This window comes from Sinocyclocheilus grahami, unplaced genomic scaffold (assembly GCF_001515645.1).
Source record: "Sinocyclocheilus grahami isolate Dianchi unplaced genomic scaffold, SAMN03320097.WGS_v1.1 scaffold59.1, whole genome shotgun sequence".
Classification (NCBI taxonomy): Eukaryota; Metazoa; Chordata; class Actinopteri; order Cypriniformes; family Cyprinidae; genus Sinocyclocheilus; species Sinocyclocheilus grahami.
The window spans coordinates 1176122-1196099 of NW_015505238.1; the positions used below are offsets into that span (position 1 = coordinate 1176122).

Here is a 19978-nt window from a genome sequence, read left to right on the forward strand (position 1 = left end):
GTTTCTTCTCGCATCACTCTTGTCACGTGACCCCCCCTTCCCCACAAGTTTTATTTCTCAGCCCCCCCTGGACAAAATACATTCCCGCGGCTATGTGTGCTGTGATTGGCCAGCTATCCAGAGTGTTGTGATTGGCCGAATACCTAAAGCGTGTGACGGAAATGTTACGCCCCTACCATATTGTTATGATGCCCTGTCAGGCCGGGGCGATGATTCAAAAACATGAAAACCCATTATAAACAAGGCATTTGTTGCATCCAGTGGATGGATTATAATGACTTACAGTATACTGTCTTTTTATGCATAAACATAAAACCATGTCTGCATTTGTGATCGGAGAAATGACAAACAACAAGCCCTACACTACACTGCCCAAAAAACTCGCTTTAAATATAAAAATATAAAAAATAAAAACTCTTTAAATATAAAAAACATATTTACAATCTGTGAGTCAGAACAGCCGGCATTGTAGTCTACTCTACCAGGATCAGGAAACAGTCCTCCATAAAATGTGCTGCACACATCTGAATATTTGGGTTGAACTCTTCTGGAAAATTATTAAGTTAATTTTTATATATTTTATATTTTATAATATTACTACTATTATTATTATAAACATTGTTGCTGTTAGACTTTTTAATATTATAATTATAAATATCATGACTACACATTTTAGATGTTATATAGTTATGGCACTATTGGCGAATAAAACTTCTAAATTATTCATCATCATTATTATTATTATTATTACTGATAATGGTAATTGTTTTTAATATAACAGTAATAATACAAATTGTTATTATTATTGATAATTATGATAATAATAAAATAACAATAGTAGTTCATATTTTTATTGGTGATGATTTTAACAATAATAATAGTTAATAATAAATATTATAATGATGTTATTGGTCATCATTATCGTTATTAATATTATGATTCTGATGTTAAATATTGGTAAATGCAATTATTTTTTAATAATAATAATAGTTAATACATATTATAATGATGTTATTGATCATCATTATCATTATTAATATTATTATTATGTTTATGTTGTAAAATACTGGTGATTAACTTAATTAACGTGACTGTTAATTATTTTTAATATTAATAATAATAACAACAACAGATAATAATAATGATCATAATGATTGTTATTGATCATAATCATCATTATTAATTACTATTATGATAATGATGTTAAATATTGGTGATGGTGATTATTTTTTAATAATAATAACAATTAATAATAATGATCATAAGGATTGTTATTATTATGTTAAATAATGTACGCCAAAGTTTCTAATAATAAACTGAATCAGCATCATCATTATTATTATTATATAAAATATCATGACTAATTTAGATGTTATATAGTTTTTTCACTATTGTCAAATATGCAAAGTGTTCTTACTTTGAACTCCTCCATGAGTTTCCGAATGGCTTTGCCGCGTGCTCCGATGATGCGTGCGTGGACCCGCCGGTCCAGCCGGATGTCCTCACTCACCATATCCTGCAGCGCTGCCACCAGCTGCTCTATAGCCGCCCTGGCCTCGTTAGCATTCCTCTCATAACCCGAGATCACGATTACATCCTAGAGGGAGACAGAGTCGCGTGAAGAAAGACTGACAGCTAAACACACAGAAGCAGGATGACAGGTGTGAAAGGTATGAACCCAGTCTGGGTTAAAGAACGAGGAAATGCTCTTTCGAAAGCAATCTGCTTTCATACCTGCTGCTCATCACCCTTGTCAGGGAACTGCACGTTGACATCGTAGTCTTTGCGTATTTGAGAAATGACGGCTCCTTTGCGGCCTATAATTTTGGGGTGATATTTGGGGTCTACTGAGAGTGTCACCTTATAGCTCCGTAAAACCTACAAACAGACAAGAAAAAAGAATATATCCTATTTCAAGAAGTACATTTTAGGTCGTATCTGGAAATTGTTGTCACAGCATGTTCTCTGATTTCAGCAGAGCGGTGTTGAGCACAGGTTGTACCCGATCTTCCTGTTCCGCCTGCAGCTCCTTGACCCTCTCCAGCAGTCCCTGTTTGGCCCGCTCCACACTGGCCACCTGTCCTGTGATCTTTATGATATCTGACTGTTGCTCAGGCTGAGGAACCCAAATGTTGACCTACACAGCACAGCACAACCAGACACATTAACGTTCACTCATCAGTTGGACAATTTGTTTGACAGACCGTGGTCAACTGTTGCTGTATGGAAAATAGCAGCTTGGACATGATTCTAAACATATTCTTTTGTGTTCTACAGAAGAAAATAAAAGGAGGGTGATGTAATTGATGACAGAATTTTCATTTTTTACTTTACTGTCCAATTAACATGATTTTGTTCAATTCAATTCATTGAAGTTGGATTGTTTATGCCTACACATTCCAAACTTTGGGGTCAGTAAGATTTTTTGTTTTTAAAGAAATTACTACTTTTATTCAGCAAGGATGCATTAAATTGATCAAAAGTGAAAGTGAAGACATTTATAATATGTGACCCTGGACCACAAAACCAGTCATTAGGGTCCATTTTTTGAAATTGAGATTTAAACATCAATGGAAAGCTGAATAAATAAGCTTTCCATTGATGTATGGTTTGTTAGGATAGGACAATATTTGGCCGAGATACAACTATTTGAAAATCTGGAATCTGAGGGTGCAAAAAAAATCTAAATATTGAGAAAATCGCCTTTAAAGTTGTCCAAATTAAGTTTTTAGCTATGCATATTACTAATCAAAAATTAAGTTTTAATATATTTACAGTCTGAAATTTACAAAATATCTTCATGGACCATGATCTTTACTTAAAGGTGCTGTATGTAAGTTTTTGACTCTACTAAAGCATAAAAATACCATAATATGTTTGCAGATATTTAAGAAACATGCTAAGTTAACGTACTTGTTTATCTGAAAAACAATGCTACAGTCAGTTATTCTCCTTTGAAAATGTGCGTTCCGGGCCGGAATGTCGGTCTCTGTTTCGGTTTGTGAAACCCGCCCACTACCAGTTTACCCAATTGTATTTCTGGACCCCGGGTTTCCAGTTGGCGGAAAACAAGGCATATTTCATTTCATTCATCATCAAGTGCGCTCGTTCCTGTTGTGTCATCAATCTGGCAACCTGCGTGTGCGTCAAGTCTGAGGAGGAGGGGCCAGGCGAAAAAAACCCTTTCCAATATTTTGAATTTGGATTGCAATACCTAGTCCAGTCAATCCTACATACAGCACCTTTAATATCCCAATGATTTTTGGCATAAAAGAAAAATCTATAATTTTGACCCATACAATGTATTTTTGGCTATTGCTACAAATATACCCCAGTGACTTAAGACTGGTTTTGTGCTCCAGGGTCACATATTACAAAAGATTTCCATTCAAATAAATGCTGTCTATTCATCAAAGAATCTTGAAAAATGGTATCATGATTTACACAAGAATATTAAGCAGCACAACTGTTTTCAACTTTGATAATAATATGAAATGTTTCTTGAGCACCGATCAGTATATTAGAATGATTTCTGAAGGACCTTGTGACACTGAAGACTGAAGTAAAATAGAAAACAGTTGTAATAGTATCTGATAACATTACTGTCTTTACTGTATTTTTGATCAAATAAACATTATTTTTTCAATATATATAACATTACTGCTTCACGTGAGCAGTTCTTTCAAAAACACAATCTTATTAACCCCAAACTTTTGAACGGTAGTACAAAGTACAATTCAATATGTCTCTACCTCATAGTCCTCCATCATTTTCCTTATTCCAGCTCCTTTCTGTCCTATGATGTAACGATGAAGGTCATAGGAAACCTCAACATCAATCGTCACAGGAACTAAGGCCTAGAATGCAAAAAGGAAGGAAAAATGGGATAAAGAGAATGATCCACCACAGGACAAAAGAGACAGCTAGAATTTCCAGAATTCCTTACAAGTAAAGCTGCACGAGCCAGCTCGCACTTTTCAGCTCGACCCGTCACAGTGATGATATCGCACTTCCGAGGGATGAGGTCCGTATCCCCGTTCTCTTGAGATGCCGCTTCCTGAACTGCCAGCCACAAAAACAAGAAATAATACAGCTCATAAATATTCTAGTCATCATTTAACACAATGAAGAAAAGTCTCAACTAAGGAAGAGACCTGCAGACTCATCTCTGTCTGGAAATTTGATCTGAACTTCATGTTCCCGTGTAATTTGTTGTATTTTGCAGCCTTTGGGTCCCATGATGGCTCTGTGGTACCGCTGAGGAATCAACACCTCCACATTCACCTGTGACTCCTGATGGCACATTAGCAGATAAAGACCATCAATATACAATCAATATATATATATATATATATATATATATATATATGCATGTGTGTGTGTTTTTGTTAACAATAATAATATGAATATGTGAACATGTTATTGTTCTAGTCTTCTCTAAGATTCCTTTTATAAGCAGGCAACATACACTACCATTCAACCATTTTTTTTTATGTTTTCTGAAAGAAGTCTCTTATTCTCACTGGGGTTGCATTTACTTGATCAAAAATACAGTAAAAAAGTATTAGTGTGAAATATTGTGACAATTTAAAATAACTCATTTCTATTTTAAAGGAGACATATTATGCCCATTTTTACATTATGTAATATAAGTCTCTGGTGTCCCCAGAATGTGTCTGTGAAGTTTCAACTCAAAATACTCCACAGGTCATTTATTATATCATTTTGAAAATGCCTATTTTGAGTGGAAGCAGAAACACGCTGTTTTTCTGCCTGTCTCTTTAAATGCAAATGAGCTGCTGCTCCCCGCCCCCTTTTCCAGAATAGAGCTGCCTCCTACCTGCTAAAAACATCTGTTTTGGTTCTGATTATCATGCTTATCACGCTGAAATCATGCGTTTTAAACCATACGAGTTTAAACTTCTGATATATGGTTTTCTGAGCGCACACGGACAGAAAGCGGCTGTCACAGCATGTGAGTACTAAACTAAGTTCTCATTCACACACAAGTTTACGTTAAAAACACATGAGTTACAAAAACAGTCGGTTATGTCTGTGGAGGTAAACTACTGGGAAATAAATCGCACATTTATTTAAGATCTGTGTGGCAGCAGCAATATACAGTAAATTAATCAATAAATCCACTGCTCTTTTGTCTCCTCTGAGGCTGGGACTCTAAATAGTGTTCTGTGCTCGTCTGTGCAGCCAAAGACAGAACAGTTAGCACGCTTTGCTCAAACTTTCGCCATGGCATTAGAAATGCTACACCGTTGTCGCTTGCGAAAACACAATTCCGCCATGGGTGGAAACTCAGATTAAGGGGCGGTAATATTATAATGAGATCACTTTGCCAGTCACCAAGGGAGCAAAATCAGACGCGCTCGTTTTCTCAGATGCTTGCAGAAAAAGGCTTACCAAAACAAAGTTACTAGATGTACCTGGGACCTGATTATAGCACTTAAAACCTGGAAAAGTCAGATTTTCATGATATGTCACCTTTAATATATTAAAAAAAAGTTATATATTCCTGTGATGGTAAAGCTGAATTTTCAGTAGCCATTACTCCAGTCTTCAAATGTCACATGATACTTTAGAAATCATTCTAATATGTTTTCTAATATTTTGTGTTTTTTTCTTTCAGTTTATTTTCAGTTTAAGTTTCTTTAAATATATTTTTTTATCAATTCTTTCAAAAAATGTTGAACAGCAGTGTATATACTGTTCTTGGTCGAAAAATCACTGCATTTACATACAATATGTACACATGGATTGAATATGAATCTCACAAGATCTCGAACGATCTCCTGAATGCGTTTCTTAGCAGCGTCAACACACTCTCTGGGTCCTTTGAGAGTGATATTGTCACTGTGTGTGCCCGTGCGAGGGAAGCTAACAGCTACACCGCCATATTCCTCCGCCAACTCTCTCAACACCTGCCCTCTCCGACAGACGAAGTGACGGTGATGCCGGGGGTCCACGACCATACTGTCCTCTATCACGTCATCCTGAAAAGAAAGGACAGATGAACTGCAGGAAGTGCATTCAAAGAAACACAACCTCAAATGTTTTGCTTTCTCTTCTGGCATACCAGATTTTTAATGAGGGTCTCCAGCTCTTTCTGGGCAAGCCATACAGCCTCCTCTTTACCCATGATGGTAATGTGCTCCTGTTCTGGTTCATCTGGTGATGGGAAGATGATCCGTGCTCCGGTTCGGTCCCGTACCCGTCGGATATTAGCTCCTCCTCTGCCTATCAGGAACTTGTGGTACTCTGGCTTGGCTTGAAGCTCCACTGAGAAGTTGTTGACTTGCTGGTGGGACAAAAAACAAATGATTCAAAAATGACTTGGTCATGTGATTATGAAAATTCTAGCAGTGTTTTTTGCACTGCTGTCTTTCTTGCTTTTCTGCTTGAAATCTTCATCTAATTACTCACCTTCTCCTCCGCCAACTGCAGCAGTTGTCTCCTGGCTCTCTCCACCTCCTCTGCAGGACCTCGGATAGTGACCTTGTCCAACCCTGAGCCCTCCGCAGGGAAGTGGATGTGAACACCCCCACACTCTTCCATCACAGAGCGCACCAGACTGCCCTTGGATCCAATCAGAGAGTTGTGCAGTTTGGCTGGGATGGAAACCTCAGCCTCCTTCAGGTTGGCCTGGGAGAATTGAAAGATCAAGCGAGAATGTGTGAGAGAAGAAAAACTAAGAGCACTGGGAATTACACCTATAATACATTTTCTAGCTTCCTGTTTCTCTCACCAGCTCTTTCTGAATGGCGAGAATCCGATCTCGTGCGGCTTCACAGCTGCACTTCTTGCCAGTTATTACAATCATCTCAGAGTTGCTGTTTTCCGTTGGGAGATCAATCTTGGTGTTGGTCTCCTCACGTATCTATATAGATTTACACAGCAACGATTTCTCTCATAAAAAAACAATAACATTAACACAACATTTAAATAGCGGTTAATATAAACTAAAAGTAAAAATGGAAATTTTTATTATTTATTCAAATGCTGAATGTTATTTTTAAACATTCTGTGGCCATGCTATAATACTCTCAGTGTTTTTATGGTCCTTTTTTTGTGTGTGTCATTTTTCTCACTATGAACCAGTGCTGTTATTGTTAAGTAAAACCAAAATTTTCGGTATTTGAAATAAAGGTAAACTAATAAAGGAGCAAAGCAAGAAAAGAGACATACTGTACTGATTTTGGGTACCAAACATTTTTGTTGCAGTATTAAAAACAAGTCATTTTTACAAATCTAAATAAAATGGCAGACTTTGTGTCCTCACCTTTTTAATGTTGGCACCTCCTTTACCAATTATGTTTTTGTGGAACTGCTTGTGGATGGGTACAGAAATTGAGAAGCTGCTCTCAACCTAATAACATGAACATATAATTACAAATATAATATAATACAAAAAACTCAATGTAATTCAAAGAGTTAACTACTTCTCAGCTCTTTTACTTTAAAACCGAAAAAGTGCCTTAACTATAATAGCATTGCAAGAGATTGTCATCTGTAGGCTGAGTATGATCATTTCATAGCTGTCTGAGCTCATAATAGCTGCTCTTTCTTTGACCTTGTATTAGTCACAAAGCAAATGTTATTTGAGAGCAGGAAGGAAGCTAGAGGAAATTACTCTTGTACCAGCTCAGCGAGGAGTTTCTGCAGAAACTTCGCACATTTCTCCACTTCGTTTTTAGGCCCTCTGAGCTGTACTATGTCACTTTTCTGTTGCTGGTCTGGAAAGATGATAATGACCTGCGAAAATTAAACCATCTGTATGAAATCATCTCTCATGTAATGCTATAAAAAATGTGCAGGAGAATATAGATGTTGCTGCATTTTACAAAATGAAGCAGTGAGCACCTCAGGAAACTTGTCCCGTACTTCTTTGATCTTCTCTCCTTTCTGCCCAATGATAGTGCGGTGAAACCTCTGCTCTATTATCAGGTCTTTCGTGCGTTCATTTTCCTAAAGATGCCAGAAAACAACAAAGCTTAAACCATGCAGGCAAATGTGCCAGATAGGTTCATGAATCTCATATGCAGAGAGCTCTTGTGATTTCCATATAGAACGTCTCACCATGCGCTGGGCCATGTCCATCAGTTCCTTGCGAGCGAGCTGTACTCCCTGAGGATCGCCCTCGATACGAACCAGCCCACAGCGCTCCGAGTCCTGAGGAATCCTCACTGATACCTTATACTGCTCCTTTATCCGATTTACTGGGAGAAGCACCAATAATTCATTCATCTGCACTGTTCATTGATCAAATCAACTTCACTGTAACAGATATATTAGGGATAACTCAAAGAGTCACTGAATCAGATTCAGTGTGCAACGCAGTTATTCATTTTCTCAGGTTCTGTTGTAATGGCAACAACACATGAAATATTATATTTAAATAGAGAGGGAGATATACATTTGCAACTGTTGCATATTGTCATTGTGCACTGCTTGTAATCAAATAATGTGTAAAATCACAATTATTTGACTATTCAAACATCAATTTCTATCTGTGCTATGAGCTCTGTTTCTATCCAGGCATCCCAAACACGACTAAAGTTTCAGATTTTAACCTACTGTTGGCCCCGTTTTTGCCAATGAGATGTCTGTGGAAACGCTGGTCAATGTTAATCTCTGCATAGTCCATTCTTGCCATCTGCAGGGAGGAAAATAAAATACTTGGACTATACCTAAACTGTTTATATTCCACAAAGGCTGAAACCTTAAAGGGGTCCTATTATGCGTTTTCACTTTTTCAACTTTAGTTAGTCTGTAATGTTGCTGTTTGAGCATAAAAAAGATCTGCAAGGTTACAAAGCTCAAAGTCCACTTCAAAAGGAGATATTTTATTTAACAGAAATCACTTTTCAAAAACTACAACGAACGACTGGTTTGGACTACAACGCATATTTTCCGGGATTTGTGATATTACAAATATCGACGAATGGGATGAGACCTGGTTGAGCTGCACTAGAGAAGGCAACGAGTGTTATCACTATGTCGGAGACACGCTAGCTTTCCCAAGGCAGACGAACTTAGAGCGGTTACAATCACCCGGGTTTAAATCGCGCTCAAATTGCTTTGATTTTGACGCAATATTTACACTGAAGCTCGCAGGCGGCTATGGTAAGGGGCATGACATTTCCAGACCAGGCGCCGAGTGCTGCCAATCACAATACACACTGGCCCAGCTAACCAATCACAGCACATTTCGTATTTCAGAAGGCGGGCCTTCATTTGATACAGGAACTATTCGAGCCGTTCATGCCAGACTGGGGAGAGAGGTGTTGTAATAATGTAAAATATGTGAAAAATAATGTGTTTTTCGAACAACTTAGTATGGGATCCTGTTCTAGTACACCCCCAAAACAAAATCAAGACTTTGTAAAAGTGCATAATAGGACCCCTTTAAGAACAAACCATAACTGAAATCTTAAACCATAACAGTTATAAGATATGAAGCAACCTTTTTTAGCAACCAAATTTCCCATTTTTTATTCCATTCTATCTTCATTTTAACAACAAGAGCAAAAGAAAAAAAAACTGCTAAAAAGAGATTTGAGGGTTCTCTTACCAGGTCTTTGATGATCTCCTGTATCTGAGCCTGAGCTTGTTCTACCTCCTCCGTTGGTCCCTCCAGACTGATACGTTCCTCTCCATCAGTAAACTCTATATGCACCTAATGATGACAAACAGCCGGTTAAATGCCTGAAATGTGGTTAACACAAGTTATTTTCACATTTTATTCTATGAAATAAAACATAACAATATTACCCCACTCATGATTTTTTAAGCTTTTATGTATCTTGAAAAAGGTGATTGCTAACAAGTGGCTTAATAGGACTATAGAGGTTGACTGGGACATCAAAAAACATCACACTACACTGGTAAACTCTCTACTCACTAGTCTGCTTTTACAGCCTCGTTGTGTTTATACTTGCACTCTTGAAAACTATTCTAACTCTAAGATTTTAAATAAAGTTTGAAAGGGTTCACAGAAGCTTGGTGGTGATGACGTTTATAGCCTGTACATTAGCTTTATACTTCTGGTGATTGTATTTAAGCTTTAAAGGGATAGTGAAAATGAAAATAAAAAAAATGAAAGAAGAAAGTTCCGTCATCAATTATTCACCCACATGTCGTTCCAAACCCGTAAGACCTTTGTTCATTTTCAGAACACAAATTAAGATATTTTTTAAGGAAATCCAAGAGCTTTCCGACCCTGCATAGACCGTAACGCAACTACCACGTTCAAGGCCCAGAAAGGTAGTAAGGACATCGATAAAATAGTCCATGTGACAGCAGTGGTTCAACCTTAATTTTATGAAGCTACAAGAATACGTTTTGTGCTCAAAGAAAACAAAAATAATGACTTTATTCAACAATTTCTTCTTTTATGGGTCACCTTTCTGGGCCTTGAACGTGGTAGGACCCTTGCTGTCTATGGAGGGTCAGATATAAAAATATCTTAATTTGAGTTCCGAAGACGAGCGAAGGTCTTACAGGTTTGGAACGACATGAGGGTGACTTCGCATTTAAATGTTCTATACCTTAGGCAGCTGCTGAGTGATGCGACTGATGTTTTGTCCTTTTTTGCCAATGATGAAACGATGGAGCCAAGCCGGAGCAATCACCTCCACCACTATCACACTTTTAGCCTGCAAAACACACAAGTGGCATGTGAAAAGCAGCCTTTTGCATGCATTCTGTTGAAAATAAGGCCATAAAATGCCAAAACAACTGACCTTGGCGTACACCTGCGTAAGAGCCGGACCCAGCTTATCTGGTTCTCCTCTGAGGATGATGGTCTCGGATGCAGAGTCCAGAGGGGGCATCTCCACAGACACCCCTGTGTTCTCCAGGATCTCCTGCAGGGTGTTGCCCTTGGGGCCTACTATGTACTTATGTTGTGACTTTTTCACCTCCACTGAGATTGTGGTCGTTTTTCGTTTCTGCTTGTGAATATTAAGAAGTAGGTCAGGAAATTTCACCAGGCTTTAAATGTGAAATTTCACATTTCTCTGTGTGTGTACACAAAGTTTCTTATACTCACTAAGGCTGCATTTATTTGATCAAAAAACAGTAATACTGTAAAATATTATTATAATTTTAAATAACAGCTACCTTTTTGCATAGATTTTGAAATGTGTGACGGCAAAGCTGAATTTTCAGCAGCCATTACTCCAGTCTTTAATCTCAAATGATCCTTCAGAAATCATTGTTCTTAAATTTTCTGATTGGTACTCAAAAAATATTCTTATTTTTATAAATGTTAAAAAGTTGTGCAGCTTAAAGGTCATGAAAATCTGACTTTTTCAGTGCTATAATCGGGTCCCCAGTGCATCTACCAACCCAGAGAACGTGAAAAAGATCAACCCAGTAAATTGTTTTTGGTAAGCCTTTCTCTGCAATGTTGTGAAAAAACAAGATGCTCAGATTTTGTGATGTATCTTATTATAATATTACCGCCCCTTAATCTGGAAGTTTCCACCCACGGCTGCGCCATTGTGTTTTCGCAAGCAAAAACCATGTACCAGTTCTAACGCCATGGCAAAAGTTCGAGCAAAGCATGCTAACTGTTCTGTCTTTGGCTACATTGACGAGCACAGAACACTATTTAGAGTCCCAGCCTCAGAGGAGACAAGAGAGCAGTGGATTTATTGATTTATTTACTGTATATTACGCTGCTGCCACACAGATCTAATATAAACATGCGATTTCTTTCCCAGCTGTTTACCTTCACAGACATAACTGACTGTGTTTTTGTAACTTATGTATGTTTTTAACATAAAATTGCATGTATTTGACAGTTTAATCACAATAAGACATGAAAGAGAACTTAGTTTAGTACTCACATGCTGTGTGACAGCCACTTTCTGTGCGAGTGCTTCAGATGTATGCGCTCAGAAAACCAAAGTTTAAAGGTCCCATATTGTACAACTTTCTGGAGTTTTGTTTTAGGTTTTGATGTCCTTAATAATGTATATTTGCGGTATAAGTACCAAAAACCATCTCAAAATATTTTTACAGCTCCTCTCTCAGGAGCCCTGATGAGAACAGGTCGATTTTGGCCTGTCTAATTAATATTCATGAGCCTCTCTTCTGATTGGCCTGTTGTTTTCTGAGTGACGCACGGCCAGACCAACCACAGGTAACTAGGGTCAGCGACGTCACAGCGCTAGCTGGAGGCAGCAAAACAAAGGGGAAACTGGAGGTGGCCCATTTAAACCAGCGCAGATTCGGCTACATAAGGAGCTTAAAATATCATCTTGTTGTGATGTTGGGTGCTAGAATTGACGTAATACAGCCTCAAATTAGAAATTTGGTCACATATCTGCTGCCACTGCCAGACAAAAAAACGACGACAGCTGTGGTTAAACGCGATAAAACGAGCAGACTGGACAGAAACGATCGTCAAAAATGCGACACTTCTTATCAGAAAAGGTTCAATAAAGTATTGTCTTTTATTGTTATTGGCGCGTCTACAGATTTCTTGCCATATGGCTATGTTTCTTGCATCTCACGACTATGTCGTGTATGAAATAATGTCTGTGTGCATGTGTATAAAACAACAAACTGACAATTTATATATAATCATTTGTAATTGTATATACATTGTTGTGATTAATTGTGGCTGGAACAATAATGTAGCTGTAAAAATAGTTGCCTGCTGAAATTAAAATGTATATACATCTTCATCATGACTAGATAGACACGGTGAGTTTGTCTTTACTATACACGTTAGATCAAAAAATATTCTTATTTTTATAAATGTTAAAAAGTTGTGCAGCTTAAAGGTCATGAAAATCTGACTTTTTCAGTGCTATAATCGGGTCCCCAGTGCATCTACCAACCCAGAGAACGTGAAAAAGATCAACCCAGTAAATTGTTTTTGGTAAGCCTTTCTCTGCAATGTTGTGAAAAAACAAGATGCTCAGATTTTGTGATGTATCTTATTATAATATTACCGCCCCTTAATCTGGAAGTTTCCACCCACGGCTGCGCCATTGTGTTTTCGCAAGCAAAAACCATGTACCAGTTCTAACGCCATGGCAAAAGTTCGAGCAAAGCATGCTAACTGTTCTGTCTTTGGCTACATTGACGAGCACAGAACACTATTTAGAGTCCCAGCCTCAGAGGAGACAAGAGAGCAGTGGATTTATTGATTTATTTACTGTATATTACGCTGCTGCCACACAGATCTAATATAAACATGCGATTTCTTTCCCAGCTGTTTACCTTCACAGACATAACTGACTGTGTTTTTGTAACTTATGTATGTTTTTAACATAAAATTGCATGTATTTGACAGTTTAATCACAATAAGACATGAAAGAGAACTTAGTTTAGTACTCACATGCTGTGTGACAGCCACTTTCTGTGCGAGTGCTTCAGATGTATGCGCTCAGAAAACCAAAGTTTAAAGGTCCCATATTGTACAACTTTCTGGAGTTTTGTTTTAGGTTTTGATGTCCTTAATAATGTATATTTGCGGTATAAGTACCAAAAACCATCTCAAAATATTTTTACAGCTCCTCTCTCAGGAGCCCTGATGAGAACAGGTCGATTTTGGCCTGTCTAATTAATATTCATGAGCCTCTCTTCTGATTGGCCTGTTGTTTTCTGAGTGACGCACGGCCAGACCAACCACAGGTAACTAGGGTCAGCGACGTCACAGCGCTAGCTGGAGGCAGCAAAACAAAGGGGAAACTGGAGGTGGCCCATTTAAACCAGCGCAGATTCGGCTACATAAGGAGCTTAAAATATCATCTTGTTGTGATGTTGGGTGCTAGAATTGACGTAATACAGCCTCAAATTAGAAATTTGGTCACATATCTGCTGCCACTGCCAGACAAAAAAACGACGACAGCTGTGGTTAAACGCGATAAAACGAGCAGACTGGACAGAAACGATCGTCAAAAATGCGACACTTCTTATCAGAAAAGGTTCAATAAAGTATTGTCTTTTATTGTTATTGGCGCGTCTACAGATTTCTTGCCATATGGCTATGTTTCTTGCATCTCACGAAAATAATGTCTGTGTATAAAACAACAAACTGACAATTTATATATAATCATTTGTAATTGTATATACATTGTTGTGATTAAGTGATTAATTGTGAATAATGTAGCTGTAAAAATAGTTGCCTGCTGAAATTAAAATGTATATACATCTTCATCATGACTAGATAGACTCTGTGAGTTTGTCTTTACTATACATGTTAGATGTGATCAAGCTTTAAATGTATTTTTATTGATCTAATAGTTTTATGGTCATAAAGTTATTTGGCTTAGAAGGTTATTATTTCATGTTTCATTTATATATTAAATGTCCTTTTTCAAATGAAGCAGTAATTCCTATCATCTGACTTTCCTCTGGCAGTGCATTGTTGCTAAGCAACTAAATGGAAATGTACAGTAGAAATAGGACAGTTTGAGACTATAACACAGACAGGAAAAGCGCACATACTGCGGGTGATGAATATGCCAGTTAAAACCGAAGAAATTCTATTTACTCGCTGCATCATTACCAAGCACGCTCAATGTTTCGCTCCTTTTAAAACTCTTCATATTTCATACAGTATGAGAAGGATGCTTCAGGAAATGATGTCACCACTTTACAAAAATCTCCAAATGCAAACAACCGCGTTTATAAAGACCTGGCCTCTCCTCTGTAACCCATGTGTCATCGCGGTTAGTTGTCATGCCAACAAGTAATGAAATGCGAACGGCTTTGACCACTGCAGTTTTGTCCTGCGTTTTATATAATAGCACTCATGAGACTGATAAGTATCTTATCAGTGCGGCAGATTCCTGAGTGGCATAATGGTACTCAGAATAAATTAATTAATTAATTAGCAGTCCTCATTCTTCGGCGATGAGATGATTTGTGACAGCAGTGAATTGGTTATGGCTTTGCAGTTATTAAACAGTCCCTGACTGTTTAATCGCTGGTTAATGAGGTCTATACAGGTTATGGCTGCAGGGTTGCCAGGTTTTCAGAACAAAACCTGCCCAATTGCTACTCAAAACTAGCCCAATCACATTGTGCTCCAAAGGGGTAAAATAGCTACATGTTTTTTGGCGGGGTTCCCCCTGGTACAATTCGTATTCCATGGGCTAAATATCACGTTATTGGGGTCGCTTTAACCCAGGGGTGGCAAACTCAGTTCCTGGAGGGCCGGATCCCTGCAAAGTTTAGCTTCTACCCTAATTAAACACACCTGATCTAGCTAATCACGTCCTTCAGGCTAATTTGGAAACTACATGGTTTGTGTGTTAGAGCAGGGTTGGAACTGAACTTTGCAGGGCTGAGTTTGACACCCCTGCTTTAACCCATAGACATGAAAAACAACCCGCAGCAACAGTGTTAAAGTAACCTAATTCTGCGGGGGAAACGCAGACTTGGCAACACTGGCTGGCTAATCAAGCTCTGTCCTGTTTCAGGAGGGTTCGAATATCCATCCCTCTCACTGAAGATCAGTGTTGGGGAAAGTTACTTTTAAAAGTAATGCATTACAATATTGCGCTACTCCCACAAAAAAAAAGTAACTAATTTAGTTACTTTTTATGAAAAGTAATGTGTTGCATTATTTTTGTGTTACTTTTTCTCATCTGGGTGGAGCTTGCTGGTTTGTTTATAAAGGTCCCATATTTTACACCTTTCTGGAGTTTTATTTTAAGTCTTGATGTCCTTAAGAATATATACGTATTTGCGGTATAAGTACCAAAAACCATCTCAAAATATTTTTACAGCTCCTCTCTCAGGAGCCCTGATGAGAACAGGTCGATTTTGGCCTGTCTAATTAATATTCATGAGCCTCTCTTCTGATTGGCCTGTTGTTTTCTGAGTGACGCACGGCCAGACCAACCACAGGTAACTAGGGTCAGCGACGTCACAGCGCTAGCTGGAGGCAGCAAAACAAAGGGGAAACTGGAGGTGGCCCATTTAAACCAGCGCAGATTCGGCTACATAAGGAGCTTAAAATATCATCTTGTTGTGATGTTGGGTGCTAGAATTGACGTAATACAGCCTCAAATTAGAAATTTGGTCACATATCTGCTGCCACTGCCAGACAAAAAAACGACGACAGCTGTGGTTAAACGCGATAAAACGAGCAGACTGGACAGAAACGATCGTCAAAAATGCGACACTTCTTATCAGAAAAGGTTCAATAAAGTATTGTCTTTTATTGTTATTGGCGCGTCTACAGATTTCTTGCCATATGGCTATGTTTCTTGCATCTCACGACTATGTCGTGTATGAAATAATGTCTGTGTGCATGTGTATAAAACAACAAACTGACAATTTATATATAATCATTTGTAATTGTATATACATTGTTGTGATTAATTGTGGCTGGAACAATAATGTAGCTGTAAAAATAGTTGCCTGCTGAAATTAAAATGTATATACATCTTCATCATGACTAGATAGACACGGTGAGTTTGTCTTTACTATACACGTTAGACGTGATCCACCTCATAGTAACAATCCTGTCAGATCGTCCATCCTTTGAGTGAGAGTGTAACGTTACAGGTCGGCTGATCTGGTTTTGTGGTTAAAGTTAACCTTTTCGACATGTTTCCGCGATGTTGTCTGGGGTTTGGCAAAAGGAGAGTGGGACGGTGGGCGGTGCTCAGGGTGGTGACTGAAGGCGGTGACTGTGTAGTTCTGACGTCAACTTTTTACGGAAGTCACAACGGTTTGTGAAAAATCACAGCTAGTTTAATCAGGCTGTGTGAATTTTGCTGTGGACTGACTGTTTTGAAACTTACATGGTAGTTACATAGCACCTAGACCTCAGTTATCATGAAAAACGCCAGGAAATTTCAGTTTTGACAATATGGGACCTTTAAACTAATATGGTTTAGAACGCATGATTTCAGCGTGATAGACATGATAATCAAAACCAAACATATGTTATTTAGCAGAATATCTGAAGCATGAGCTGTAAGGCACAGCCCTATTCTGGAAAAGGGGGCGGGGAGCAGCAACTCATTTGCATTTAAAGAGACATGCACAAAAACAGAGTGTTTCTGCTTGTACTCAAAACAGGCGTTTTCAAAATGACGTAATAAATGATCTGTGGGGTATTTTGAGGAGATATTTCACAGACACATTCTGGGGACACCTGAGACTTATATTACATCTTGTAAAAAGGGACATAATAGGTCTCCTTTATTATTATTTATTTATTATTTAAAACAGGTTTTTTTTTTACATTATAAATATTTTTATTGTCACTTCTGATCAATTTAATGTACCCTTGGTGAATAAATTTATTGATTTCTTTAAAAAAAAAAAATTTTTTTTAAATGACCCAAAATTATGAATGACAGTGTAATTGTGAATCACCTTCTCTTCATAGATGGCCCGGATGCAGGCAATCGCCATGGCAACTGCCTCTTTCTCGCCGGTAATGACAATCTCATCTTTGGGTATGCTGGGTGGTGGGATGCTAATACGAGCGCCGGTCTCTTGACTAAGCTCTTGAACGAGTCGATTATATGCACCAGCGATGAATGGATGAAAAGCCTTCTCAAAAGACAGACGTTCCACTGCACGCTTATCCTAAAGCAAACAGTGAGGTCATAATAAGACTGAATTACAAATGAAACGCAAAACTTCATCTCATCTATCTTCGATGGTTACCTGCTCAGCAGAGATGAGCTGGATTTCATGGCGAGCTTTCTCAATGCCTTCCTTGGTGCCGGTGATACGGATGTTGGCGTTGGGATCGTCAGAGCGGGGGATGGCGATCTTGGTGGCTGTTTTCAGCTCCAGCTCCTGCAACTTTTCCCCGTTCTTTCCGATCACAAATCGATGATGTTCTTTCGGAATAAGCACAGTCGCTGACGCCTAAGAAGTTAAGCATTCAAATATATAACTTTTAACATACAGTAAAATGAATCGAATAAGAAATGCAAGACTCAAACAAGCACCTGAGTCTGCAGTCGGGCCACAATCTCCTTCCTCGCTTTCATAACCGAATCCAGTTTTCCAGTCACCATGATGGAAAGGCCTTGGTCCTTGGCAAGAGAGAGTTCGATATGTGCCCCGGTCTTCTGCATGATATCCAGGCATACTTTCGCCTCCTCACCCTCACCAAACTGACTGTTGTCTTTATACCGCCGCTCCTCCAAAGGAACATGGAACACCTGAAGGTGCAAAGAGAAGTAGAAAAAGTGTGGCAGGCCCTCAATAACACGGAAAAGATACAGTGCAGCTTACTCAGACTGTATAAACCTTCTGTGGATGATTATATATGTTACCTGAGTGATGACAGAGGCTTTGATGGGTCGGATTTTGCACCAGGCACCTGCCGGCTCACCTGTCTTCTCACCTGGAGTGCCCTTGTCCGGTAAAGGTGGAAAGGCCTCCAGATAGGTGGGTATATATGCTTCATCTTCTGGCACACTACCTAATCACAGAAAATAAAAAAGGAATTGTAAAATGCACACAACAACTTCTCTTTGCATTATTTTGATAATAACAGTATGATGCTTTATAAAGACAATCAACCAGTGTCATATAGAACAAAGAAATACCAACTGCATAAACAATTATTGAAAATACTAACACATTTTTTTTCTTTTTTGTACATCTTAGTTGTTCAGTTTACTTCACCAACAAGGATACATCAATTATATATTTAATATTGATAATTATGAATGGAAATAATTATTATATTATTTTATATAACAGCACAAGTTTTCAGCATCAGTGTTCAAAAACAAAGAGATGTGTCTAAAGGCCTGTTGACACTAAGAATCATAATATAAAGACTTATAAAGACATAGTTTAAAGGGGTCATATGATGCTATTTTAAAGATCATTATTTTGTGTATTTGGTGTAACAGAATATGTTGACATGCCTTTCTTTTTTTTTTTTTTTAAGAAATAGCCTTTGTGCACAGCCAGCCTTGCACTCTTCTAGGTTCAAAAAGCACTCTTCTAGTCGTCCATAAAATGCGTTGCACAAATTCGAACATCTGGGTTGTGCTGTTCTGTTGTAGAGAAATCTTAACCAATGATTCCTAATTGAATCTACTTCCGGGAGGCCAAATAAAGTGCTTTTGCTTTCGCACTGAATCACACAGCGTCTCCCTGACATGGCTGCATCAACACTACTGCTGTTCCTGAAACCACGCCTTCTTTCTTTGCGTGAACATTTGGGCGGCATTATGCTAATATTTCCACATAGTGACGTAGACATGTGGGGGCGTGTTAGAATGAGCCGTTTTAGGTAGGTGTGGTTGACTCTTAACTTTTATAAAGAATATCTCTTTGGATTTGAGACTTCAGTCTTTGCAACTTTACAGATCTTCTTTATGCACCAAGAGCTTGTAACACTCCAAAGAGAAAGCAAAACTTGAAATCGCATCATATGACCCCTTTAAAAAAATCATTCTAAATATGAAAGAATAGTAGAGTCCATACCACAGCTATAACGATAAAGGCACAGAGAAATTATATCTTTGGAATCACTTTCAGACTTTTTTTTCCAGCTGATAAACGATAAAAACATTTACACCCAATCAGAATCAATCCTGCCATAATGAGCTTGAGAATTTAAAGCGGCAGACAATATCGTCTGCTGGTGTGGATGCTAATATAGTTATCGTTCTTAGTGTGAACGGGCCTTAATACTAGGTGTAAAACTGTTCCAGTAACAAATCATTAGTATACATGATCTTTGCCGCTACTTAATATACTAATGTATTTGCATGTGCATCTTTTAATTCACTGTTACATCTGTTATCGATTCCTGCCATTAGACATGCGATGCTAAACATCTGAATCATGTAGAAGAATAGTTTCACCCCTAATTTTGCCACAGTCGTCATACCTGTGATCTCAACGTCCTTCAAGCCACTGCGGTGCTCCGCAAAACTCTCCTGAGTCAACACTGCCACAGAGCTCATGTTTCAAGACCTGATCCGCTATCCTGCAGAGACCAGGAGGA

The 19978-nt window shown here is 38.3% G+C and overlaps 1 protein-coding gene across 1 annotated transcript in view; it reads right to left on the bottom strand.

Annotated features, from left to right (window-relative positions):
- LOC107584388 (vigilin-like) overlaps window positions 1–19978 on the bottom strand; it is a 29941-nt gene that overhangs the window by 7804 nt on the left and 2159 nt on the right. The window contains exons 3-25 of the mRNA XM_016270979.1: window positions 19862–19960; window positions 18285–18433; window positions 17955–18170; window positions 17665–17871; window positions 17368–17583; window positions 10755–10961; window positions 10560–10667; window positions 9584–9688; window positions 8587–8665; window positions 8089–8228; window positions 7873–7977; window positions 7651–7764; window positions 7292–7378; window positions 6758–6889; window positions 6436–6654; window positions 6089–6310; window positions 5787–6005; window positions 4155–4293; window positions 3947–4062; window positions 3753–3857; window positions 2003–2137; window positions 1735–1878; window positions 1418–1597 (exon numbers count right to left, since the gene is read on the bottom strand). Coding sequence (XP_016126465.1) covers window positions 1418–1597; window positions 1735–1878; window positions 2003–2137; window positions 3753–3857; window positions 3947–4062; window positions 4155–4293; window positions 5787–6005; window positions 6089–6310; window positions 6436–6654; window positions 6758–6889; window positions 7292–7378; window positions 7651–7764; window positions 7873–7977; window positions 8089–8228; window positions 8587–8665; window positions 9584–9688; window positions 10560–10667; window positions 10755–10961; window positions 17368–17583; window positions 17665–17871; window positions 17955–18170; window positions 18285–18433; window positions 19862–19937 — 3420 coding nt within the window. The 5' untranslated portion in view covers window positions 19938–19960. The remainder of the gene's footprint in view (window positions 1–1417; window positions 1598–1734; window positions 1879–2002; window positions 2138–3752; window positions 3858–3946; window positions 4063–4154; window positions 4294–5786; window positions 6006–6088; window positions 6311–6435; window positions 6655–6757; window positions 6890–7291; window positions 7379–7650; window positions 7765–7872; window positions 7978–8088; window positions 8229–8586; window positions 8666–9583; window positions 9689–10559; window positions 10668–10754; window positions 10962–17367; window positions 17584–17664; window positions 17872–17954; window positions 18171–18284; window positions 18434–19861; window positions 19961–19978) is intronic.